Here is a 20,395-nt window from a genome sequence, read left to right as displayed (position 1 = left end):
TGACCGGGACCATGGAAACCAGCTGCCATGGACATGGCTCTGAGAGCTTTATGGCTCTGAGTGGAAGGCCCCGGGGGACTTTGGCTCCCGTGGCTGCCTGTGGGGTGGCACCATGGGTGTCTGTCTCCCGGGAGCCCGTCCCTGATCCCGGGAGGAGACCCCGAGAGGGCAGCTGGTGGGGAGCACAGGGCTCCATCCGGGACGTGGGAAGTTCGGGGCGGACCCCAGCTGTGCTTGTCAGGAGCATGCATCGTCCTGATGGGAACAGCTCACACCTAACGGAAAGCTGTCGCCTTCTGACACCCTGGCAATGGTTCCCTGAGGGGAGCACGGTCATTGTCTCTGCATCAGAGACTCAAGGAGAAGGCAGGGAGCTTACATGACTGCCCGAGGCCACAGGCTGCAGAGCGCGGAGGACTCCCGCCTCCCGGACCCTCCCCCGGTCCTCACCGCCCTGCTGCAAGGGACCTCCTGCTCTGAGACCCAAGCAGAGTCCCTTCCGGTCACATTCACACACCAACACTGCAACCGCGAAATTCTAGGAGGCATCCAGACCGAGTTCAAAGCACACTTTTGCTGGGGAGCCGATGTTTTTCTGCAAGACGTAAAACCAATAAGCCTTTAAGTAACGGGTACATCCAGCTTCTTGAGGCCGAGAGCAGGTCCAGAGTCCACAGACAGAGGTGATGTGCACGTTGGAGAAGAGTTACGTTATGTGTGTTAGAAAACAGGCTGATTCTCTTACGACAGGTGCGGCGGCTCCTCTAAAGTAATGGGACACAACAAGCCAAGGACACAAGCAGATCCAAACCGCAATGGGACGCAGCAGCTCGCACGTGGGGACAGGGACCTGCCGTCCGGGCCGGGCAGCGTCAGGCGGGATGCAGCCGCCTGCTGTCGGAATGAGGGAGTTAGTGACGACATCATTGCGTAGAAGGATCCGGAATCTTCTACAAGCACTACTGGCCTGAGCCCTTCTCTGGGTTCTCTGCTTCCTAGGAGAGCCAGGAACGATGTGAACACAGCGAGGGGGCAGGCCCCGCGTGAGGACAGCTCACAGACCTGGAGAGGGGTCTGGGGCCCTGGCAGGCAGCGGTCCCCCAGGCGGTCCTGCCCTGCTGCAGGGGACACATGGGTCTTCCTTTCAGGACAAGGTCGTTCTTTGCCCGCCCCATTCTTTCCTATCCCGGTCTCCAGAAGGACCCAGGGTATCAGGTCCCCTGGGCTGTGCCGCATGGGGCATTTTGGGGTCTGGAGGGGCGGCCCGGAGGCCCTTGCCTTCTGGTCACGGTCTGCAAGAGGTGACTGAGGAAGGACATTGAGGGTGTCTCGGGGACCGGCTGGGGAAGCGTGGTCTTCGTGGCAGGCACAGCAGAGCTCACCTACCCATCATATCTTCTCCCACATTTTCCAGTTCTGGGTAGGTAGCCAGGGCCCTGTGACTAGGTGGCCAAACCCATGAGCAGAGATCAGGCCGCTTCTGGAGGGAGAGAAACCCCCACGGGCGATTCCCCTGTGTGCCTTCCCTGCTGTGGCCCCGAGGGGTGCAGCCACCAGGGTGTGATGCCTCTACCTTGTGTGACAGGAGCCCCCTCAGTCTCAGAATCTCCCCTTGTCTCAGCCCCTGAGCGACTGGAGTGCGGGTTCCCGTAGCACAGCCTCCCTGAGCCTGACCTTGGGCCACTCCGCTCCAGAGCAAGTCACAGGGCGCGGCCCCCACTCCAGGGCCGGGGCTCCCACAGCCTGTGGGCAGGCACCGTGGAAGCTGCCTCCTACGCTGGGCACTTGGCATCGGCCCAGATGTGCTCGGGGCTCTCGATCTGTGATGTCGTCACGTCCAGACTCTCAGAGTTAGGTGGCGAGGACACTGCGGGATAGCCGGTCAGGACCGGATCATGGGGACGCCCCACTAGGACCAGGACCTGATTCCAGCACGGCTCCAAATTCTTGCTCGGTCCCGCCTGCCAGAGTCAAGGGAGTCTACTGGGTGGATTTCATGAGCGCCATGAGTTCTAGGGTTTTCTCCTTATTCTCAATGACAAAACACTCACCGTGTCTGTTTCCAATGCCCTAGGTGCCTTCAGCACTGTGGTCAACGGTTCTGGAACTCATGGATCTCAAGTGGAGGATTCTGGAAACCTGGTTTCTCTGAAGGGAACACAAGGAGGTTCTGTGTCATTTCATGTGATCAGACATCCAGAATTAGCTCCAGGAACCAAGCTGGAGAAGATTTCTTGGGCCATTAAAAACAAGTCCGACTACCTACTTCTCCTGCTCGTGTCTCCTGGGGAAGATGTTCCAAAATGGGTCAACTTCCAGGACAAGTTCGAGAAGAGGGTCCATGTGCTCAACACCACGACCCTGAGGATTGACAACCTGACCCTTGAGGACAGTGGGCAGTACTGGGCTCGAGTCTCCTCAACAGGAAGAAGAGAAACGAACCGGTATTTCCACCTCACTGTCTACGGTAGGTGGTGGCTCCTCTCCCAATACATACTTACCCCTTTCTTTTGTCCCTGGGAGTGTCCCTGGCCCCCCTTGCAGGACCCCTTCCAGACCCCAGACCTGAGGCTCTGGCTTCTCCCTTGACACTGGACGCAGTGTGTTCACCACAAGTCGAGGCAGAGCTGAGATCACACCTGAGGCTTCACGCAGTGGCTCCCGTCCTCATAGCCACTCGCTGTATATTTGGGTCAAGTCTGTCTTCTCTGTAAAGTGGATTCACCATCCTTGGGGGGAGGATGCCAGGGCGTCAGAGAGATTCCACTCGAGAGAAAGCATGAGGCGCGATACTCCCCACTCACGTGACCCTGTGTCCTCTTGTCCCTCGGGCCCCAGAGCCCGTGCCCCGCCCCCAGATCCTGGCTGAGAGTCCATCTATCACACCAGACTGGTGCAATGTCACCCTGGAGTGCCACGCCCCGGGAACCAGAGAGGACGTGAATGTGTCCTGGGAGAGCAAGGGCCTCCCCAGGGAGCTGGAGCAGAGAGGGGTCCCAGGACCGGCCCCCAACCCCTGGACACTGGCTCTGAAGCTGCCCCTGAGCCAGCCCAGCCCCAGCATCACCTGTGTGGTCAGCAACCCGGGGGACCGGAAAACTGCCTCCTGGAATCTTGGGGAAGTCTGTGCCCACGGTGAGTGCATCCTGTCAAGGGGGAGGGACTCCCGGGGCTCAGGTCCCCCTGGGTGAGGGTTCCGGGCTCTGTCCCCCATGTTTAGGTCACCTCCTGCCACCCGTCACCCGTCCAGGAAGCTGGCAGACACATCCCGCTTGCTTCTGCCTTTCGGTGTCTCTCTCCTGCTCCTCTGCACCCCTCACCCCTGCTGGTCCAGGCAGCCCCCTCGGGCACCTCACCCCTGCCTCATCCTTCAGTCCTTGTGTGTCCCGGGAGGTCTCCAGCCAGCGAGGGGGGAGGGTCAGTGGTCGGTGCCACCTGAGGGAGGCCGAGCCAGCCGCTGCCTGCAGGGTTCAGGCGTCGGGGCTCGTGTGCCCGTCTCCGGTCTCGGGGACACGCTTCCCGCCCCAGTGCTCGCCTGGATTCCCGGCTGTGTCCTGGGCTCCCCAGGTTTCAGCCTCTGGCCAGGCTGCTGCTTCTTCCCCCAGACCTTCTAGTCCCGCGTCCTCCCCTTCCGCACTTACTCCCGTCCAGGGACCCCTTGCCTGCAGCTGCCCCACCGTGGGTGACCCCTGCTGGCCCACAGGAGGCCATGCTGGGGTCCCGTCCAGCAGGCACTGACCTCGAGCAGGGCTCCTCACCTCGTTTGCTCAGGGCCCTGCAGGAGCCCCCCCTGAGCCACCCTCACCCCTTGCCTCCTCTCGGGAGCACAGGGGCCCCCCACTGAGAGCTGATGCTGTGGCCAAGGGGACCGGAGGGGGGGGGCCTTGGCTGCTTCTGACTTGCCTTCCTGTCCCACCTCGGCCTCCCCACCTGACTTGCTCACCGTCAGCGTGTCCCCGAGTGAGCAGCGACCGGCTTCCCCGTGTGCCGCCTCGTCCCTCCACCCCATCGTCCCCTGCTGCCTCAGCATCCCTGAGTCCCCGGGGAAGCTCGTCCCTCAGTGACCCCTACCCCTCTGGAGGATCCTCCTGCCTCCCGCTCACCCTCCTCCCTCCGGCTCCTCCCTCAACTCAGTCCGGCCCTCCCCTCCTCCGGGAAGCCCTCCCTGGAGACCCGTGTACCGGCTGTGAACCTCTAGTGCACCGCCATGGCCCTGGCTGGCTGCCTTCGGCCTTTTCCCAGCCCTCCCCCCGTGGCTGAGCCCCTCAAGCGCCTGGACCCTGTCCTGTCCCTCTCAGCACCCTGGTGCCAAGCAGGGCCCGGCGCTGGTTGAGCGACAGGACCTGCCGTGCTCCCCCCTCTCCAGCCGAGACCGGGTCCCTTCACACGTCTCCACGTGCCTGGCAGCGGGCATGTGACGTTGTCTCTTGTCTCATCCTTCTTCACTGGCTGCGTGGGGGGCAAACAGGTCCACTTGGACAGGCCGGTGCTGGTTTCTTGAGAGACATCCTGGGGGCTCTTGGCATCACGTTCCTGATCCTCGGAGCTGGACTGTACCTTCGGTGCTCACGTGGGAAGAAGCAGAGCTTGGAGCCTGGGAGAGGCAGGTGCACTTGTCCTTGCCGTGCCCACGTACCTCCCCCCGCCCCCCACTGACCCTCAGCTCCCTTCCCCCTGCATCTTGCTGCTAAGGGGTGTCCCTGCAGAAGGCTGGTGGGTGTGGGCGTGACCGAGGGGGGCATGGTGGGGGAGGGTACAGGTTTCCAAGGCTCAGATTCAAGCTCCATCCGTGGGACTCAGGTGCAGGATCCCAGGAAGAGCACAGGGACCGTTTTGGTGGCGTCCACCATGCGGGGAAGATGTCCCGAGACCACAGGAAGCAGGTGAGGCCTGGGTTCTCCTGCGTCCCGGTGCCTGGGTGTGAGTTTCTCAAACCCAGGGATCACCAGTTTCTGGCTCGTTGCCTCTGTATCCCTCTCTAGACAGTGCAGAGTTAACACGGGGTCCGTGCAGTGCTGGGCGCTTTGGGGGGAGGTCAGGTGAGCGGCATGGCATCTGTGCGGGTCCCTCTGGGGCCTCTGTGTCCCTCAGCTGTGGCAGGAACCCTCTGTCTGCGTTCCAGGGTTCGGGGGAACCACATCTCGAACAGGAGACACCGCTCACGACAGTCTACAGTGAGGTCCGCCACCCAGGCCAAGGCTTGAGGGTGATTTAACTGGAAAGAGCAGGGAATCCGGCCTCCCCCCGACACCTCTGTTGTGTGCGTGATGCCTGCGGCCCTGGTCCTGCCCCCTCCCCCTCTGGCTGCTCTCAGCAGGGACCGGATTCATCCACCCTCCGTGAATCTCTACGCGGACACGTCGTGCCCAAGTTGAGCAGAAGACACACATCGCGGCAGATCGAGGGGGACCTTCGTCGCTAAACAAGTCCAAACTGTGGTCCAGTTCCGCTCAGCCTCAGCCCCTTTGGCAACCGTCAATGGAGCCCACTCTCCCCACGTCTGGGTCCCGTCCGTCGTCCTGTCCGGACCCTCGGCCTCTGGGACCCATCGACCTGAAGTCTCAAATTCCAGCCTCGACCGGTTCACCACCAGCCAATTGTCAGTATGTGCATTTTCCTTCTGTCTCTCTCCCCAAATATGTGCAAATACCACTTTAAAAAAAATAGATGAAATTTGTCTAAGACCTATTATGGCTTTGTAATTTCAGGTTTAATTTGAAGAAGTTTGTTTTCACTCTGACCCTTGTGACTCAACTCACAGCAGGACCCCGGCCTCTCCCTATCTGTCTCTTACTGCCCCCACCCTCCCATCCTCTGCTCGTCCCCGTGGAGCCCTTGTCTCTCCCCTGCCACCACCTCTCCCCCGGTGACTCCGGCTGAGTCCGAGGCCGGAGCCGGGCCACGCTGAGCCCGCGTCTCCAGTCCTGAGCCGGCACCCTCACGCGGCCGCCTGATGAACATGGGCTCTGGGAGGCACAGTCACCTGTGGGAAACCCGATTCCTGTCTCACGGGGACCCTCCCCCTCCCCGGCTCCTCCATGGGCTCTGATGAGCTTTCCAGCTCCCTCGGGTCCCATCGTCTGCCCACTGGCTTCAGCAACACCTGGAGGTCCCCTTTGCTCCCTCGTTCGCTCCCCGTTGGCGTCCACACCACCGGCAGCCCGTGGGTCCCCGTATGTGCCCTGGTCTCTGCACGAGGTCCTCGCTGAGCGCCCGCGTCCTACTCTGGCGCTCGGCCCCAGCTTCCTGCAGGTCCAGAACGTGGACCAGAACCCGGTACCGCCTCGTCCCCGGGACCTACGTGTGGGGCCGGCCCGTGGGCGCCCCCTTCCCAGCATCGGGGGGCCTGGGGGGCTGACCTAGCAGCAGAATCCAGGCAGAGGAAGGAAGAATTCTAAGAGGAAAGACTGAGGACCCTGAGGGCACCCCCCCCCCCAGCTCTGGGACCTCAGGTCCAGGGACACTGGTTGTTCTGCACACAGGGCACAGGCAGCCTGAGAGATGCCTTATTCGTGGCCTCGGGCCAGCTGGTAAGACACACCAAACTTCAGAGCTGCAGGGGAGGCCTCAAGGCCCAGAGAGCCAGGCCGGGTGGGGGCAGGAGAGAGAGGAGGCGCTGGGCTCACGGGTGGGAGACACCCCGTGCTGACCTCTGCCTGCATCGCCCTGTCCTGCCCGTCCCTGTCGTCAGCTGTCCAGCAGTGAGGTGGACGAGGTGTGGGCCGCCTCTGCTGTCCCAGCAGGTGTGTGCAGGTGGGTGTGGCCCGGACCAACAGCCTTGATCAGGGGGTGTGGCAGCAGCAAGGCCCGAAACCCAGTGTGTCCACAGAGCAGGGCCGGAGGGGGGCGTCCTCCACACGACTCTCATCCAGGACACGCAGGAATGAGGGGCAGGAGAAGAGGGCACCTGGCAGCCGGCCTGTCCTCTGGTGCCTCAGTTTCCCCTTCCTGGGCTATGGCCCTTGGAGAGGGACAAACCCTGTGAGTGGGGGTGGGGCCATAGCACCTTTCCCAGTGGTTCTGGCAGGTTAAGGGCCGCCTGTCACCCTCACTCCTCCCTGCACTCTGCTCTGACCTCACCCCCAGCCCCCTGCCCTGTTCCCCGGCTCCCAATGAGCCCCTGGGGACCCGTAGCAGCAAACACAAGAGGGACAGACAAGGGCCAGCCCCAGGGAGCGTGGGGGACAAGCTGACTGTGCACCCTGCATCCGGCCCCCAGGAGTCTCCCTATGTCCTCATAAACTCCAGTGTCCCCGTCCCCAGACGTGAGCCCTTGCCGCCTCTCTCCAGTTGGACCACCTCCGTAGGCAGCAGGAACGGGATGGCCGACTTGGCCTGTTCTGGGGGTGCACACGAGGCCGGTCACAGAGCCTGTGGTCTCTCATCTGCGGCCCCTCCCACTCGATCCCGACCTTCTTCCCGCGAGTCCTCCTGAGGGTGCCGGCACCTCTGTAGAGCAGGTGGGGAGGAGAGAACCGCGGAGCCACAGGGGGTACTGGAGAAGGCGCGGAGCCCCCTGCACAGGGCCCTGCACGCGGGGGACGCTCGAGGCCTGTGCCCCGCACCCCCCACCCTCCATGACGTTGGCCGGGCTCCCCGGTGAGACGAGATGCCCCCACTCTGTCTGCTCCGTCCGCGGAACTGACATGCTTCCCGAGGCCTGAACTGCTTCCGCCAGCCTGGGAGCTCCTCTGGGACGAGGACTCAGCTCCCTGTGTCTCCCTGCCCCTGTGCTGCACACAGTAGGCGCTCATGACCTGTGTGTGCAGGTGAACCCATGGTGGAGGCTTCTTGGCAGGAAGTCTCCAGCGGCAGTTCGGTCCTCGGCCGCCAGGTGGCGGCGGTGGCCGGCGCTCAGGGCCTGGAGGGAGGCTGCTCAGGGCAACTGGGGGGGGGCTGGTGGTGCTGAGGGGGGCGGGGCGGCGGATCTTCTCCCTTGGAACCCAGACCCAGCACTGGGCAGAAGGGGGAGATCAGCGCCAGACACACTGGGAGGGGGGGCAGGTGGCAGGGGGGGGGGCAGTGCAGACATAAATGTGCAGCCAGGAGTCAGGGATCAGGAGCCAAACCTGGAAGGTAGGAGCCCAGGTGAGCGGTGGGGGGCGAGGTCGTGAGGTAGCAGGCGTGCGTGGGGGAGGAGGGGGGGAGGGCGAGGATCTGAGGGCGGTGACTGTGATTGCGGAGGGGAGGTGGGAGGGGTATCTGGGGCTGGGAGGGGGGGGGGTGACCGCTGGGAAAGGGGGATCCCTGGAGTATCCTGGGTCTGAGGTCCGAGGTCCTGATCCAGGTTTCCGGGGTGAAACAGGCTGGAGGGCAGAGTGGGGTGCCTGCCCCATCCCCTGAGACAGACCCTGAGAGGTGAGGGCCGATCCCGGGGGAAGGAGACGGGACGCAGGGGATCCCTGAGGTCGCAGGTCATGGGGGTGATGATACCTGGTCCCGAGAGAAGGTTTGCTCCCTGGAAGAGGAGTCGCTGAGAGTTCAGAGCCTGGAGCCTGCCTCGGATTCTGTGTCTCCCTCTGTCTCTCTTCCGTCCCCTGCTTGCGCACTCTCTGTCTCAAAACTAAATATACATTTAAGTAATTTAAAGGGAAAGTCTAGGGATGCCTGTCTGGCACAGTCTGTGAAGGGCGAGACTCTTCATCTGAGGGTGGTGAGATCGAGCCCCACGTTGGGAGCAGAGCCTACAAAAAAAAGTAGTCTAAGGTTTGTTAGGTTCAATTAAACAAAATGAATGTCACAGGAAGTAAATTGTTCTGTGTTCTCTCCGGAAGGTGGCTCCCGATGACAAAGATCATGTTTTACACATATGATTAAAAATCCTACTATTTCCATAAGTTCGCCTTCTGGGGCCCCTGGGTGTTTCAGTTGGTTAAGTTTCCGACACTTGATTTCCGCTCAGGCCATGATCTCACAGATCAGGGGTCGGAGCCCCGCATTGGACTCTGTGATGAGAGCCTGGAGGCTGCTTGGGCTTCTCTCTCTCTGTGTCTCTGTCTCTCTCTCCATCTCCCTCTGTCTCTCTGCTGGGTGCTCTCTGTCTCTGAAAATATTTATATAGACTTAAAAAATTAACTTGCCTTTTCCAGAACCTCATGTAGCTGGAATCATACAGTGTGTAATCTCTTCAGATTGGCGTCTTGCATGTGGTAACAGGCATTTACGTTCCCCGCAAGTCTTGTGGTTTGATAGCTCCTTTCTTTTTAGTGCTGGGTGACGACCCATGGTGTGGATTTAGTTGTTTATATTCCCTAATGACATATGATGTGGGGCATCTCTCCTGTGCTTTTTGCCATCAGCGTGTCTTCTCTGGTGAGGTGTCTGTTAGTGCCTTGGGCCTCTTTTCATTGTGTTGTTTGTTTTCTTAATGTTGAGCCTGGAGAGTTCTTTATATACATTGGCTAAAACTTCTTTATCAGCTGTGTTCTGCAGATATTTTCTCCCTGTCTGTGGCTTGTCTTTTCCTTCCCGGGATTGCTTTTGCAGAGCAGAACTGTTTCATTTTACTGAATTCCTGTTTATGTCATCTTTCTTTCATGAATCGTGGCTTTTGTGTCTTTCTGAAACGTGTTCACCGGTCCCGAGAACATCTAGATTTTCCTATGTTGTCCTGTCAGAGTTTCCCAATTCTTCGTTTATATAGAGGTACTGATCCGCTGAGTTAGTTTTTGGGAAGGGTTGAGCCCTGTGTCTCGGTTCTTTTTTTTGCACGTGGACGTCTGGTAGTTCCAGCACCATTTGTTGAAGAGACTGTCTTTCGTCCATGGTATTGCCTTTGCTCCGTGTCAAAGATCAGTTCACCGTCTATACGTGGGTCTATTTCTGAGCTCTCTATCCTGTTGCACGATCTGTTTGGTTTTTCTCACCAAATCCGTAGTGTCTTGATGGCTGTAAGTGTGTAGGAGGTCTTGAAGGAGGGGGTGTCAGTCTTCAACCTCGCTCTTCTGCAACATGGTGTGGCCTCCTCTGAGTCATTTTCTCTCCACGCAAACTGCAGAATCACGTGACCAATGTCTACAACATAACGTGCTGGGCTGCAGATTGTGGTTGACTGAATGTATAGATCAAGTTGGGAATTTGGATATCTAGACAATATTGAGCCTTCTTATCCATGAACATGGTCTATCTCCCCATGTACTTAGTTGTTCTCTGATTTTGTTGGTGAGAGTCTTGTAGTTTTCCTCATAAAGATCCTTGCGTATTTTGTGATATTTATGCCTACACAGTTCACTTTTGCGTTGTCAGTGTAAACGGTACCGTGCGTTCAGTTCAAACTTCCATTTCTCTGTTTCTGGTGTGTAAGTGAGTCATTGAGCGTCGAGTAGAAACCTTGGGTTTCCTGTAACCGTGCTATCATCCGTCATCAGATGAAGAGCACTTCTTGTTGTGTCGATTCTTTTGGACGTTGTACATAGAAACCCACGTCACATGTGTGCAATGATGGTTTTATTTCATTCTCCACAGTCGTGTACCTTTTATTGCATTTTGTTGTGTATTGTGTCAGCTAGGGCTTCACGTACAACCCCGAGAGAGGGTGTGGATGGGAGCCATCCTTCCTGGTTCCTGGCCTTAGAGGAAGCATTTCCCGCCGGTAGACATTAGGTATGATGGTACTGTGGTATTTGTGGAGATGATCTTTATCAAGTTGAAGAAATTCTCCTCCGTTCCTAGTTTCCTGTGAATTTATCATCATGAGTGGGTGTTGGGCTCAGTTTCTTTTGGAATCAGAAGTCAATGGAAAAAAGTAATCTTGTGGACTGATAGCAGCTAGGGCGTTAACACTCATTTGCCCGGGGGGACCCCGTCTTCCTGCTTACTGGGACACAGAGTAAGACCAAACCCTTGTACCGACACAATAGCATGCATACCTTCCAAGCTGCCGAGGGGAATTTAGAACAAACTAGTCTAAAGGAAAGGAACCCAAGTCTCTTTTCTATACCTATGGGAGGCAGAGCAGCTCCAGGAAAGACTGGGTCCCAGAGTCAAGGCAACACGTAGGTTGCTACATGAGAAGCTGCAGGGTTTCTGGAGGACACATGATCGCCCCACTGAAACACGTGGGTGGCTTGTCTGAAGATCGTTGGCGAGTCGTCTGGAGCTCCGTTGGTGCGACTGCTGAGCCCCAAGCCCCTCTGGGAAGACAGGCGGTTGTGTGCTCGTTCTCCATCGGGCTGTTGCCGCTGGCACACTGTTTCTGGTTGTCACCCGTGTCTGGAGGGGCAGGTGCTCTGGTCTCTGTCGAGGCCCCGACCGCTTCCGTCACGGCCCCCAGACCCCGTCCCCAGCAGCAGGCACGTGTCCAGGCTCAGGGAAGACTTCCTTCGTGAGCCCGAGCACCTGTCCCTACCCACCCTGCACCTTGGCTCCCTCTGTGCCCTGTTTCTGGAAAGCGTGTCCCCTCCCCTCCCCCGTAGAGAGGAATGAGGGCAGGGTTCTGAGTCCTTGGGCTGAGGGTCACGATGTATGTTAGCTGCTCCCAGTCTGCTTCGAAAGTTTCGGGACGTGGCCGAACGTGGGAGAAGCAAGTCCCCCGGTGAGCAGGGCTGGAGGTGCTGGCCCACGTGTGACGCAGGCAGTGCAGGGGGGTGGCTGTGGTCAGCAGGGGCCTCTGTGAACCTCAGAGCCTGCAGAGTGGCAACCACAGGGCTTGTTTCCTCTGCCTGGGGGTGTGAGAAAGGAGAGAGGCTATCTTGAGGCAGGCCTGGCCTCCCTCCCCCTTCTCCTCCAGTGGGGCTTCTGAAGGTCAGGAGGGACTGAGGTCTGGACAGACCAGTGGCCTATGAGCCTGAGATGTGGGCCTGGCCCCACCATGTCCCGGCTTCCACACCGTGGGCTCATCAAATACCCTAAATGGGCCTTGACGTTGCTCATCTGTAAAATGGACGCTAATCTTGATATCCGCCGCCTCTCGCAGGGACCGAGCCTGGGAACCGCAGAAACCAGACACGCTGTGCACGGGTGACGTTAGCTCTTGCCGCCCAGGACGGCGGCGAGTGACAGAGATCAGTATGTGGGGTCGAAATGTCCCTGGTGGGGTGCCGGCGTGGCACGTGTGTTGGCGGCCCCTCCCGTGTCCTGACCTGCAGCTGCTGGGGTTCCCTCTTAGGCCCTGGGCCCCGCCCTCCACACAGTGGTTTTGGTGAGCAGACATTCTTCCCCCCGAGGTGCTCCCGGGGGTGCAGGGACAGGGACAGGGGCATTGCCGACTTGCTCCCCATCACGCCGAAGTGACCACTGGTGAGCTGCCCGGGCGTGGCTTCCGTCCGAGGTGTTTCTAACCGGGAGGCCAGGGACTGAGCCTTCTGAAGGACCGTCCCCGTTACGGGACGGGAGCGGGGGAAGAAGGCGGTGTTGATGCTCTCTTGTCCGAGAGCACAGAGCAGGTCGGGAGCCCAGAGTGGACGGGGTGACTCTCGGAAGCCACACGGTGGGAAGGGACGGGGCTGGGATGTTGGGCCTCAGAGATCACGGTTAGGAGTCCAGTTTCTGCTCTGCCTTGCTGAGTGACCTGCGATGTTCGTCCACACCCTTAGGATGGGCTTCCGCATCCCCAGAAGGGACTTCCCAGCCCATAGGCTGACTGCCTTCAGTTCGTGTCCCTGGCCATCCTGGGGTCCAGCCTTAGCATCCGAGGCTCTGAGCAGCTCGGGGGAGCCTCCGTGGGCGGGGAAAGGCCACGGCCGGCGGGGAGTTATGGGGCTGCTCCCCCAGGGTCCACGGGAGACAAGGTTCTCAGAGGTCGTGGGGCCCCGTCTGGAGAGAAGAGGCCTGACCCTCAGCAGGTGGCCGTGAGTCTGAGGCAGCCGAGCCTGTGGACGGAGGAGCCCGTCCCTGCCCCCTGCCTGTGTGTGAGAGCGGGCCCAGGGCTGGCAGAGCCTTAGGGGGACGCGCTGGTGGGGTGCTGTCCCGTTGGGGGGTTTGCCTTGTGTGGGGGGGCAGGGCGGGTCTGGGTGCCCGGAGGGCCTGGGTGCCGGCAAAAGGGAAATGCCCGTGTTTGCACTGGGGTGGGGGGTGGGCCCTTCCCACAAATCGCTTTGTTCTTGTGCTCAGAGCGACTTCGACCACGGACAGTTGAAGTGCAGAGAAAGTCAGAGACGAAACATGACTCGTTCATGGTCTAAAGACAAAGGACAGGCCCAAAGCAGGGGGCCAGGAGGGGCGTGTGCTTGGTACAGTGGTTTGTGCGACTTTGGGCCTGGCCATCGGCTGGCCCTGGGGAAGAGGGCTGCCTGGGCGGAGTGTGAACCCAGGGAAACAGGTAAGGGGTCCCGCTGGCTGCCAGCTGGGGAGCTGAGATCACCAGGCTGGTCGTGCCCACAGGTCGGGGCGTCTCCCACACAGCGCCTCACCCAGGGGGCTTCCTATGTTTATTCCACCATCGTTCCCCGAGGGTCCCTGCAGGTGCCAGAGAGAAGAGGAAGCATCTGAATGGCTTATCTAGAGCAGCCAGCTTGTCCTAGACAGTTAGCTCCGCCCTTGGGGTGGGAAGAGCCTAAGAGTGTTCTGAGCAGAAGCTCGCCTCTTCTCCTGCCTCTGCCTTCTGGATGTTTCCTCCACGGCCAACTGGGCCCAGACCAAGCCTGAAGGAGGCCGCCTGTGATGGGAGCCCACTCAGAAGACCCCCACCTGTGCTGGGCCTCCCGGCTCCTGGGGTTCAGCAGCCTCGTCCTCAGTGAGTGGCCCGGGCTCCCCGGGTGGGAGGCCGGTGTGCGGGGCAGGGAGGCGGGGGTCCCGTGGGTCTGCTGTCTGTGGGGAACAGCCCGAAATACCAACTCTGTCAGGGAGCCCGAGGGGGGCATCTGGCTCTGAGCCGGCACCCGCCTGGCACAGGGGGAGGCTGCCTCTGCAGCTGTGAGGGGAGCAGGGGGCCGACCCAGGGTCCCCGTCGGAGCTGGAGGACGCGGGTCCCGCTTCTGGGGCGAGAGGAGGGCACGGACACAAGGAACCAGGAAGGGAGGGCGGCCTCCGGAATTTGAGGGTGTCTGCGCCCACTTGCTGGAAGGGTGTGGATGGAACAGAGGGCGCTGATAATCAGGGCCCCGGGACAGGGTGAACGGGGCGACGGGAAGGGAAGCAGCAGGTCCCCAAAGGGAACCGAAAGAAAGACTGTCCTGAGGAAACCCGGATACCCCCGTTCGCTCTTCCCCCGAGACCATCCGCCTTCGTGAAACAGACGAAATGAAAACAAAGGACAAGACCGAGGTCTTGAGAGCCGTGGATTCCTGGGAATTTCATTTCCTGCCGTGTTTTGCTTGAGTGCCCTGGCCTGTCCGGGGGAGGGGGGTGCCGGGGTTCTAGGAAATTCCCGACTCCGGGGCATCTGTAAGCAGGGCGTTTCTCATCAGACGTGAGGTTTGCGGGGACCTGGGGGCTCAGTTGAGCGTCCGACTCTTGATTTCGGCTCAGGTCATGATCTCACGGTTCACGTGTTAGAGCCCCGCGTCGGGCTCTGTGCTTTGTCAGCCTGGAATTGTCTCTCCTCCCGTCTCTGTCCCCACTGCACTCCTGCTCTCTCTCTCAAAATAAATCAATCCATTTAAAAATTTATTTAAAAAAAAAAGAAAAGGAGCTTTGAAGGCGTTGACATCTCTCTGATCTCAGTATTTTCGCCACAACAACACGTAGGCTTTCTCTTTCTTTTGATTTTAATTAACTGGAAAAATACGTGAGATGATGTAGAGTTTTCTCTGTCAACATCTGGGTTGGAAGATTATGTAGGAAAGAAGGAAAGAGAAATGGAAGAAAGAAGGAGGAAGGAAGGGGGGAAAAGTAAAAATATATGTTCACTGCTGAATATTAAATTTTATCTTCTTCAGGGCCTCCTGGGTGGCTCAGTCGGTTAAGCTTGGGACCTCAGCTCAGTCATGATGTCACGGTTGGTGGGCCTGAGCCCCCAGTGGGTCTCTGTGCTGACAGCTGGGAGCCTGGAGCCTCCTTGGGATTCTGTGCCTCCCTCTCTGTCTGCCCCTCCCCCGCTCTCACTCTGTCTCTGTCTCTTGAAACTAAATCAATGTAAAAAAAAAAAAAACCAATAAAATAAAACAAATGTTATCTTCTTAAATAAATCCTGGCTCTCTGGATCACAGCCACCTGTGTCCCTGGCCGTCTGTCTCTCTGTCCTTCTGTCCTTCCTCTCTGGGATTAGCACCTTCTGCCGATCTGAGAGCCCTCACTGCCTTCCTCCCAGCTTGAGTCGGCTTCCAGCCTCCTGAAGCCCAGGCTCACCATCCAGCCTGGGGGGCAGGCCCTCCCCTGCAGCCTGAGGGCTGAGCCTCCTCCTTCCCTGGTTCCCTCCTTGCCAGCAGGTGCCCGAGGTCTTGCCCTGCCCCAGGCGGACAGGTACCTGGGTGCCCTTTGCCAGGAGAATAGCTGGGGCGTGAGAGCCCAGGACTGCTGGGAGCCTCTGAGAGTGAGCCCCTGCGCAGGGCAGGGTAGGGCAGGGGGAGAGGTGCAGGCAGCTCCCTGCAGGGAAAGCCCTGGGCTGGGGGAGAGGGAAGCCGGCTCCATGGGCAGCAGCCCAGTGGAGAGAAATGGGGAGATGCCCCCACCATGTGGAGCCACAGTACCCGGCCCTCCCTCGTCTCTAGGACGCTGCCCCCCCCTGCACAGGTGTGCTCAGTTTCCTGCTGCGTGGACTTGACCCGGACCATGGAAACCAGCTGCCGTGGACATGGCTCTGAGAGCTTCATGGCTCTGAGCGGAAGGCCCCGGGGGACTTTGGCTCCTGTGGCTGCCTGTGGGGCGGCACCATGGGTGTCTGTCTCCCGGGAGCCCGTCCCTGATCCCAGGAGGAGACCCCGAGAGGGCAGCTGGTGGGGAGCACAGGGCTCCATCCGGGACGTGGGAAGTTCGGGGGGGAACCCAGCTGTGCTTGTCAGGAGCAAGCATCGTCCTGATGGGAACAGCTCACACCTAACGGAAAGCTCTCGCCTTCTGACACCCTGGCAATGGTTCCCTGAGGGGAGCACGGTCATTGTCTCTGCGTCAGAGACTCAAGGAGAAGGCAGGGAGCTTCCATGACTGCCGGAGGCCACAGGCTGCAGAGAGCGGAGGACTCCCGCCTCCCGGACCCTCCCCCGGTCCTCACCGACCTGCTGCAAGGGACCTCCTGCTCTGAGACCCAAGCAGAGTCCCTTCCGGTCACATTCACACACCAACACTGCAACCGCAAAATTCTAGGAGGCATGCAGACCGAGTTCAAAGCACACTTTTGCTGGGGAGCCGATGTTTTTCTGCAAGACGTAAAACCAATAAGCCTTACACGTAACGGATACATCCAGCTTCTTGAGGCTGAGAGCAGGGCCAGAGTCCACAGACAGAGGTGACGTGCACGTTGGAGAAGAGTTACGTTATGTGTGTTAGGAAACAGGCTGATTCTCTTACGACAGGTGTGGCGGCTCCTCTAAAGTAATGGGACACAACAAGCCAAGGACACAAGCAGATCCAAACCGCAATGGGACGCAGCAGCTCGCACGTGGGGACAGGGACCTGCCGTCCGGGCCGGGCAGCGTCAGGCGGGATGCAGCCGCCTGCTGTCGGAATGAGGGAGTTAGTGACGACATCATTGCGTAGAAGGATCTGGAATCTTCTACAAGCACTACTGGCCTGAGCCCTTCTCTGGGTTCTCTGCTTCCTAGGAGAGCCAGGAACGATGTGAACACAGCGAGGGGGCAGGCCCCGCATGAGGACAGCTCACGGACCTGGAGAGGGGTCTGGGGCCCTGGCAGGCAGCGGTCCCCCAGGCGGCCCTGCCCTGCTGCAGGGGACACATGGGTCTTCCTTTCAGGACAAGGTCGGTCTTTGCCCGTCCCCTTCTTTCCTATCCCGGTCTCCAGAAGGACCCAGGGTATCAGGTCCCCTGGGCTGTGCCGCATGGGGCATTTTGGGGTCTGGAGGGGCGGCCCGGAGGCCCTTGCCTTCTGGTCACGGTCTGCAAGAGGTGACTGAAGAAGGACATTGCGGGTGTCTCGGGGACCGGCTGGGAAGCGTGGTCTTCGTGGCAGGCACAGCAGAGCTCACCTACCCATCATATCTTCTCCCACATTTTCCAGTTCTGGGTAGGTAGCCAGGGCCCTGTGACTAGGTGGCCAAACCCATGAGCAAGATCCCGTGGCTTCTGGAGGGAGAGAAACCCCCACGGGCGATTCCCCTGTGTGCCTTCCCTGCTGTGGCCCCGAGGGGTGCAGCCACCAGGGCGTGATGCCTCTGCCTTGTGTGACAGGACCCCTCTCAGTCTCAAAATCTCCCCTTGTCTCAGCCCCTGAGCGACTGGAGTGCAGGTTCCCGTAGCACAGCCTCCCTGTGCCTGACCTTGGGCCACTCCGCTCCAGAGCAAGTCACAGGGCGCAGCCCCCACTCCAGGGCCGGGGCTCCCACAGCGTGTGGGCAGCCACAGTGGAAGCTGCCTCCTAGGCTGGGCACTTGGCATCGGCCCAGATGTGCTCGGGGCTCTCGATCCGTTATGTCCTCAAGTCCAGACTCTCAGAGTTAGGCGGCAAGGACACTGCGGGACAGCATGTCAGGACCGGGTTCAAGGGGACACCCCACTAGGACCAGGACCTGATTCCAGCACGGCTCCAAATTCTTTCTCGGTCCCGCCTGCCAGAGTCAAGGGAGTCTACTGGGCGGATTTCATGAGCGCCATGGGTTCTAGGGTTTTCTCCTTATTCTCAATGACAAAACACTCACCGTGTCTGTTTCCAATGCCCTAGGCGCCTTCAGCACTGTGATCAATGGTTCTGGAACTCATGGATCTCAAGTGGAGGATTCTGGAAACGTGGTTTCTCTGAAGGGAACTCAAGGAGGTTGTGTGTCGTTTCATGTGACCCGAAGTCCAGAATCACTTCCAGGTGTCACGCTGGAGAAGATTTCTTGGGGCATTAAATCTGAGTCACACAACACGATCATCCTGCTCGTGTCTCCTGGGGAAGATGTTCCAAAATGGGTCAACTTCCAGGACAAGTTCGAGAAGAGGGTCCATGTGCTCAACACCACGACCCTGAGGATTGACAACCTGACCCTTGAGGACAGTGGGCAGTACTGGGCTCGAGTCTCCTTAACAGGAGGAAGAGAAACGAACTGGTATTTCCACCTCACTGTCTACGGTAGGTGGTGGCTCCTCTCCCAATCCATAAATACCCACTTCTTTTGTCCCTGGGAGTGTCCCTGGCCCCCCTCGCAGGACCCCTTCCAGACCCCAGACCTGAGGCTCTGGCTTCTCCCTTGACACTGGACGCAGTGTGTTCACCACAAGTCGTGGCAGAGCTGAGATCACGCCTGAGGCTTCACGCAGTGGCTCCCATCCTCATAGCCACTCGCTGTATATTTTGGTCAAGTCCTCTTCTCTGTAAAGTGGATTCACCATCCTTGGGGGAGGATGCCAGGGTGACAGTGAGATTTCGCCCAAGAGAACAAGAGGCGTGATGCTCCCCACTCACGTGACCCTGTGTCCTCTTGTCCCTCGGGCCCCAGAGCCCGTGCCCCGCCCTCAGATCCTGGCCGAGACTCCATCCATCACACCAGACTGGTGCAATGTCACCCTGGAGTGCCATGCCCCAGGAACCAGAGAGGATGTGAATGTGTCCTGGGAGAGTAAGGGCCTCCCCAGGGAGCTGGAGCAGAGAGGGGTCCCAGGACCGGCCCCCAACCCCTGGACCGTGGCTCTGAAGCTGCCCCTGAGCCAGCCCAGCCCCAGCATCACCTGTGTGGTCAGCAACCCGGGGGACCGGAAAACTGCCTCCTGGAATCTTGGGGAAGTCTGTGCCCACGGTGAGTGCATCCTGTCAAGGGGGAGGGACTCCCGGGGCTCAGGTCCCCCTGGGTGAGGGTTCTGGGCTCTGTCCCCCATGTTTAGGTCACCTCCTGCCACCCGTCACCCGTCCAGGAAGCTGGCAGACACATCCCGCTTGCTTCTGCCTTTCGGTGTCTGTCTCCTGCTCCTCTGCACCCCTCACCCCTGCTGGTCCAGGCAGCCCCTTTGGGTACCTCACCCCTGCCTCATCCTTCAGTCCTTGTGTGTCCCGGGAGGTCTCCAGCCAGCGAGGGGGGAGGGTCAGTGGTTGGTGCCACCTGAGGGAGGCCGAGCCAGACGCTGCCTGCAGGGTTCAGGCGTCGGGGCTCGTGTGCCCGTCTCCGGTCTCGGGGACACGCTTCCCGTCCCAGTGCTCGCCTGGATTCCCGGATGTGTCCTGGGCTTCCCAGGTTTCAGCCTCTGGCCAGGCTGCTGCTTCTTCCCCCAGACCTTCCAGTCCCGCGTCCTCCCCTTCCCCACTTACTCCCGTCCAGGGACCCCTTGCCTGCAGCTGCCCCACCGTGGGTGACCCTGCCGGCCCACAGGAGGCCATGCTGGGGTCCCGTCCAGCAGGCACTGACCTCGAGCAGGGCTCCTCACCTCAGGACCCTGCAGGAGCCCCCCCTGAGCCACCCTCACCCCTCGCCTCCTCTCGGGAGCGTCTCCAGCCGAGTTGGTGCCCCTTCACACGTCTCCACGTGCCTGGCAATGGGCATGTGACGTTGTCTCTTGTCTCATCCTTCTTCACTGGCTGCATGGGGGGCACACAGGTCCACATGGGCCGGATAGGTCTGCCCACCTGCCAGCTATCCTGGGGGCTCTCGTGGTCGTGCTGCTGATCCTCGGAGCTGGACTGTACCTTCTGTGCTCACGTAGGAGGAAGCAGAGCTTGGAGCCTGGGAGAGGCAGGTGCACTTGTCCTTGCCGTGCCCACGTACCTCCCCCCGCCCCCCACTGACCCTCAGCTCCCTTCCCCCTGCGTCCTGCTGCTCAGGGATGTCCCTGCAGAAGGCTGGTGGGTGTGGGCGTGACCGAGGGGGGCATGCTGGGGGAGGGTACAGGTTTCCAAGGCTCAGATTCAAGCTCCATCCGTGGGACTCAGGTGCAGGATCCCAGGAAGAGCACAGGGACCGTTTTGGTGGCGTCCACCGTGCGGGGAAGATGTCCCGAGACCACAGGAAGCAGGTGAGGCCTGGGTTCTCCCGCGTCCCTTGCCTGGGTGTGAGTTTGTCAAACCCAGGGATCAGCAGTTTCTGGCCTTGTTGCCTCTGTATCCCTCTCCAGACAGTGCAGAGTTAACACGGGGTCCGTGCAGTGCTGGGCACTTTGGGGGGAGGTCAGGTGAGTGGCATCGCATCTGTGCGGGTCCCTCTGGGGCCTCTGTGTCCCTCAGCTGTGGCAGGAACCCTCTGTCTACGTTCCAGGGTTCGGGGGAACCACATCTCGAACAGGAGACACCGCTCACGACAGTCTACAGTGAGGTCCGCCACCCAGGCCAGGGCTTGAGGGTGATTTAACTGGAAGGAACAGGGAATCCAGCCTCCCCCCAACACCTCTGTTGTGCGCGTGATGCCTGCGGCCCTGGTCCTTCCCCCCCCCCCCACC

The 20,395-nt window shown here is 59.9% G+C and overlaps 2 protein-coding genes across 8 annotated transcripts in view; both read left to right on the top strand.

The window, feature by feature from the left end:
• The window catches only part of LOC122476481 (SLAM family member 9-like), a 20,920-nt gene extending 15,232 nt beyond the window's left edge, over positions 1 to 5,688 (top strand). For 3 of the 4 annotated variants that reach the window (XR_006295504.1, XR_006295507.1, XM_043569228.1), the window contains one exon: positions 5,123 to 5,688. The gene's annotated coding sequence lies outside the window, so the exon portion shown is untranslated. The remainder of the gene's footprint in view (positions 1 to 5,122) is intronic. The other variant, XR_006295506.1, reaches the window with a different exon arrangement.
• Positions 1 to 20,395, top strand: part of LOC122476482 (SLAM family member 9-like) — a 22,560-nt gene extending 2,165 nt beyond the window's left edge. Inside the window, exons 1-6 of one of the 4 annotated variants that reach the window (XM_043569231.1) lie at positions 13,234 to 13,672; positions 17,712 to 18,104; positions 18,472 to 18,768; positions 19,561 to 19,695; positions 19,899 to 19,975; positions 20,215 to 20,395. In XM_043569231.1, coding sequence (XP_043425166.1) covers positions 13,600 to 13,672; positions 17,712 to 18,104; positions 18,472 to 18,768; positions 19,561 to 19,695; positions 19,899 to 19,975; positions 20,215 to 20,307 — 1,068 coding nt within the window. In that variant the 5' untranslated portion in view covers positions 13,234 to 13,599 and the 3' untranslated portion in view covers positions 20,308 to 20,395. Of the gene's footprint in view, positions 1 to 2,074; positions 2,468 to 13,224; positions 13,673 to 17,711; positions 18,105 to 18,471; positions 18,769 to 19,560; positions 19,700 to 19,898; positions 19,976 to 20,214 lie in introns of those variants that run through there. The other 3 variants (XM_043569232.1, XM_043569233.1, XM_043569234.1) reach the window with 3 other exon arrangements.

This window comes from Prionailurus bengalensis, chromosome E4 (assembly GCF_016509475.1).
Source record: "Prionailurus bengalensis isolate Pbe53 chromosome E4, Fcat_Pben_1.1_paternal_pri, whole genome shotgun sequence".
Taxonomy (NCBI): domain Eukaryota; kingdom Metazoa; phylum Chordata; class Mammalia; order Carnivora; family Felidae; genus Prionailurus; species Prionailurus bengalensis.
Note: the sequence above shows the minus strand (reverse complement) of the source record. Positions and strands in the feature narration are given on the sequence as shown.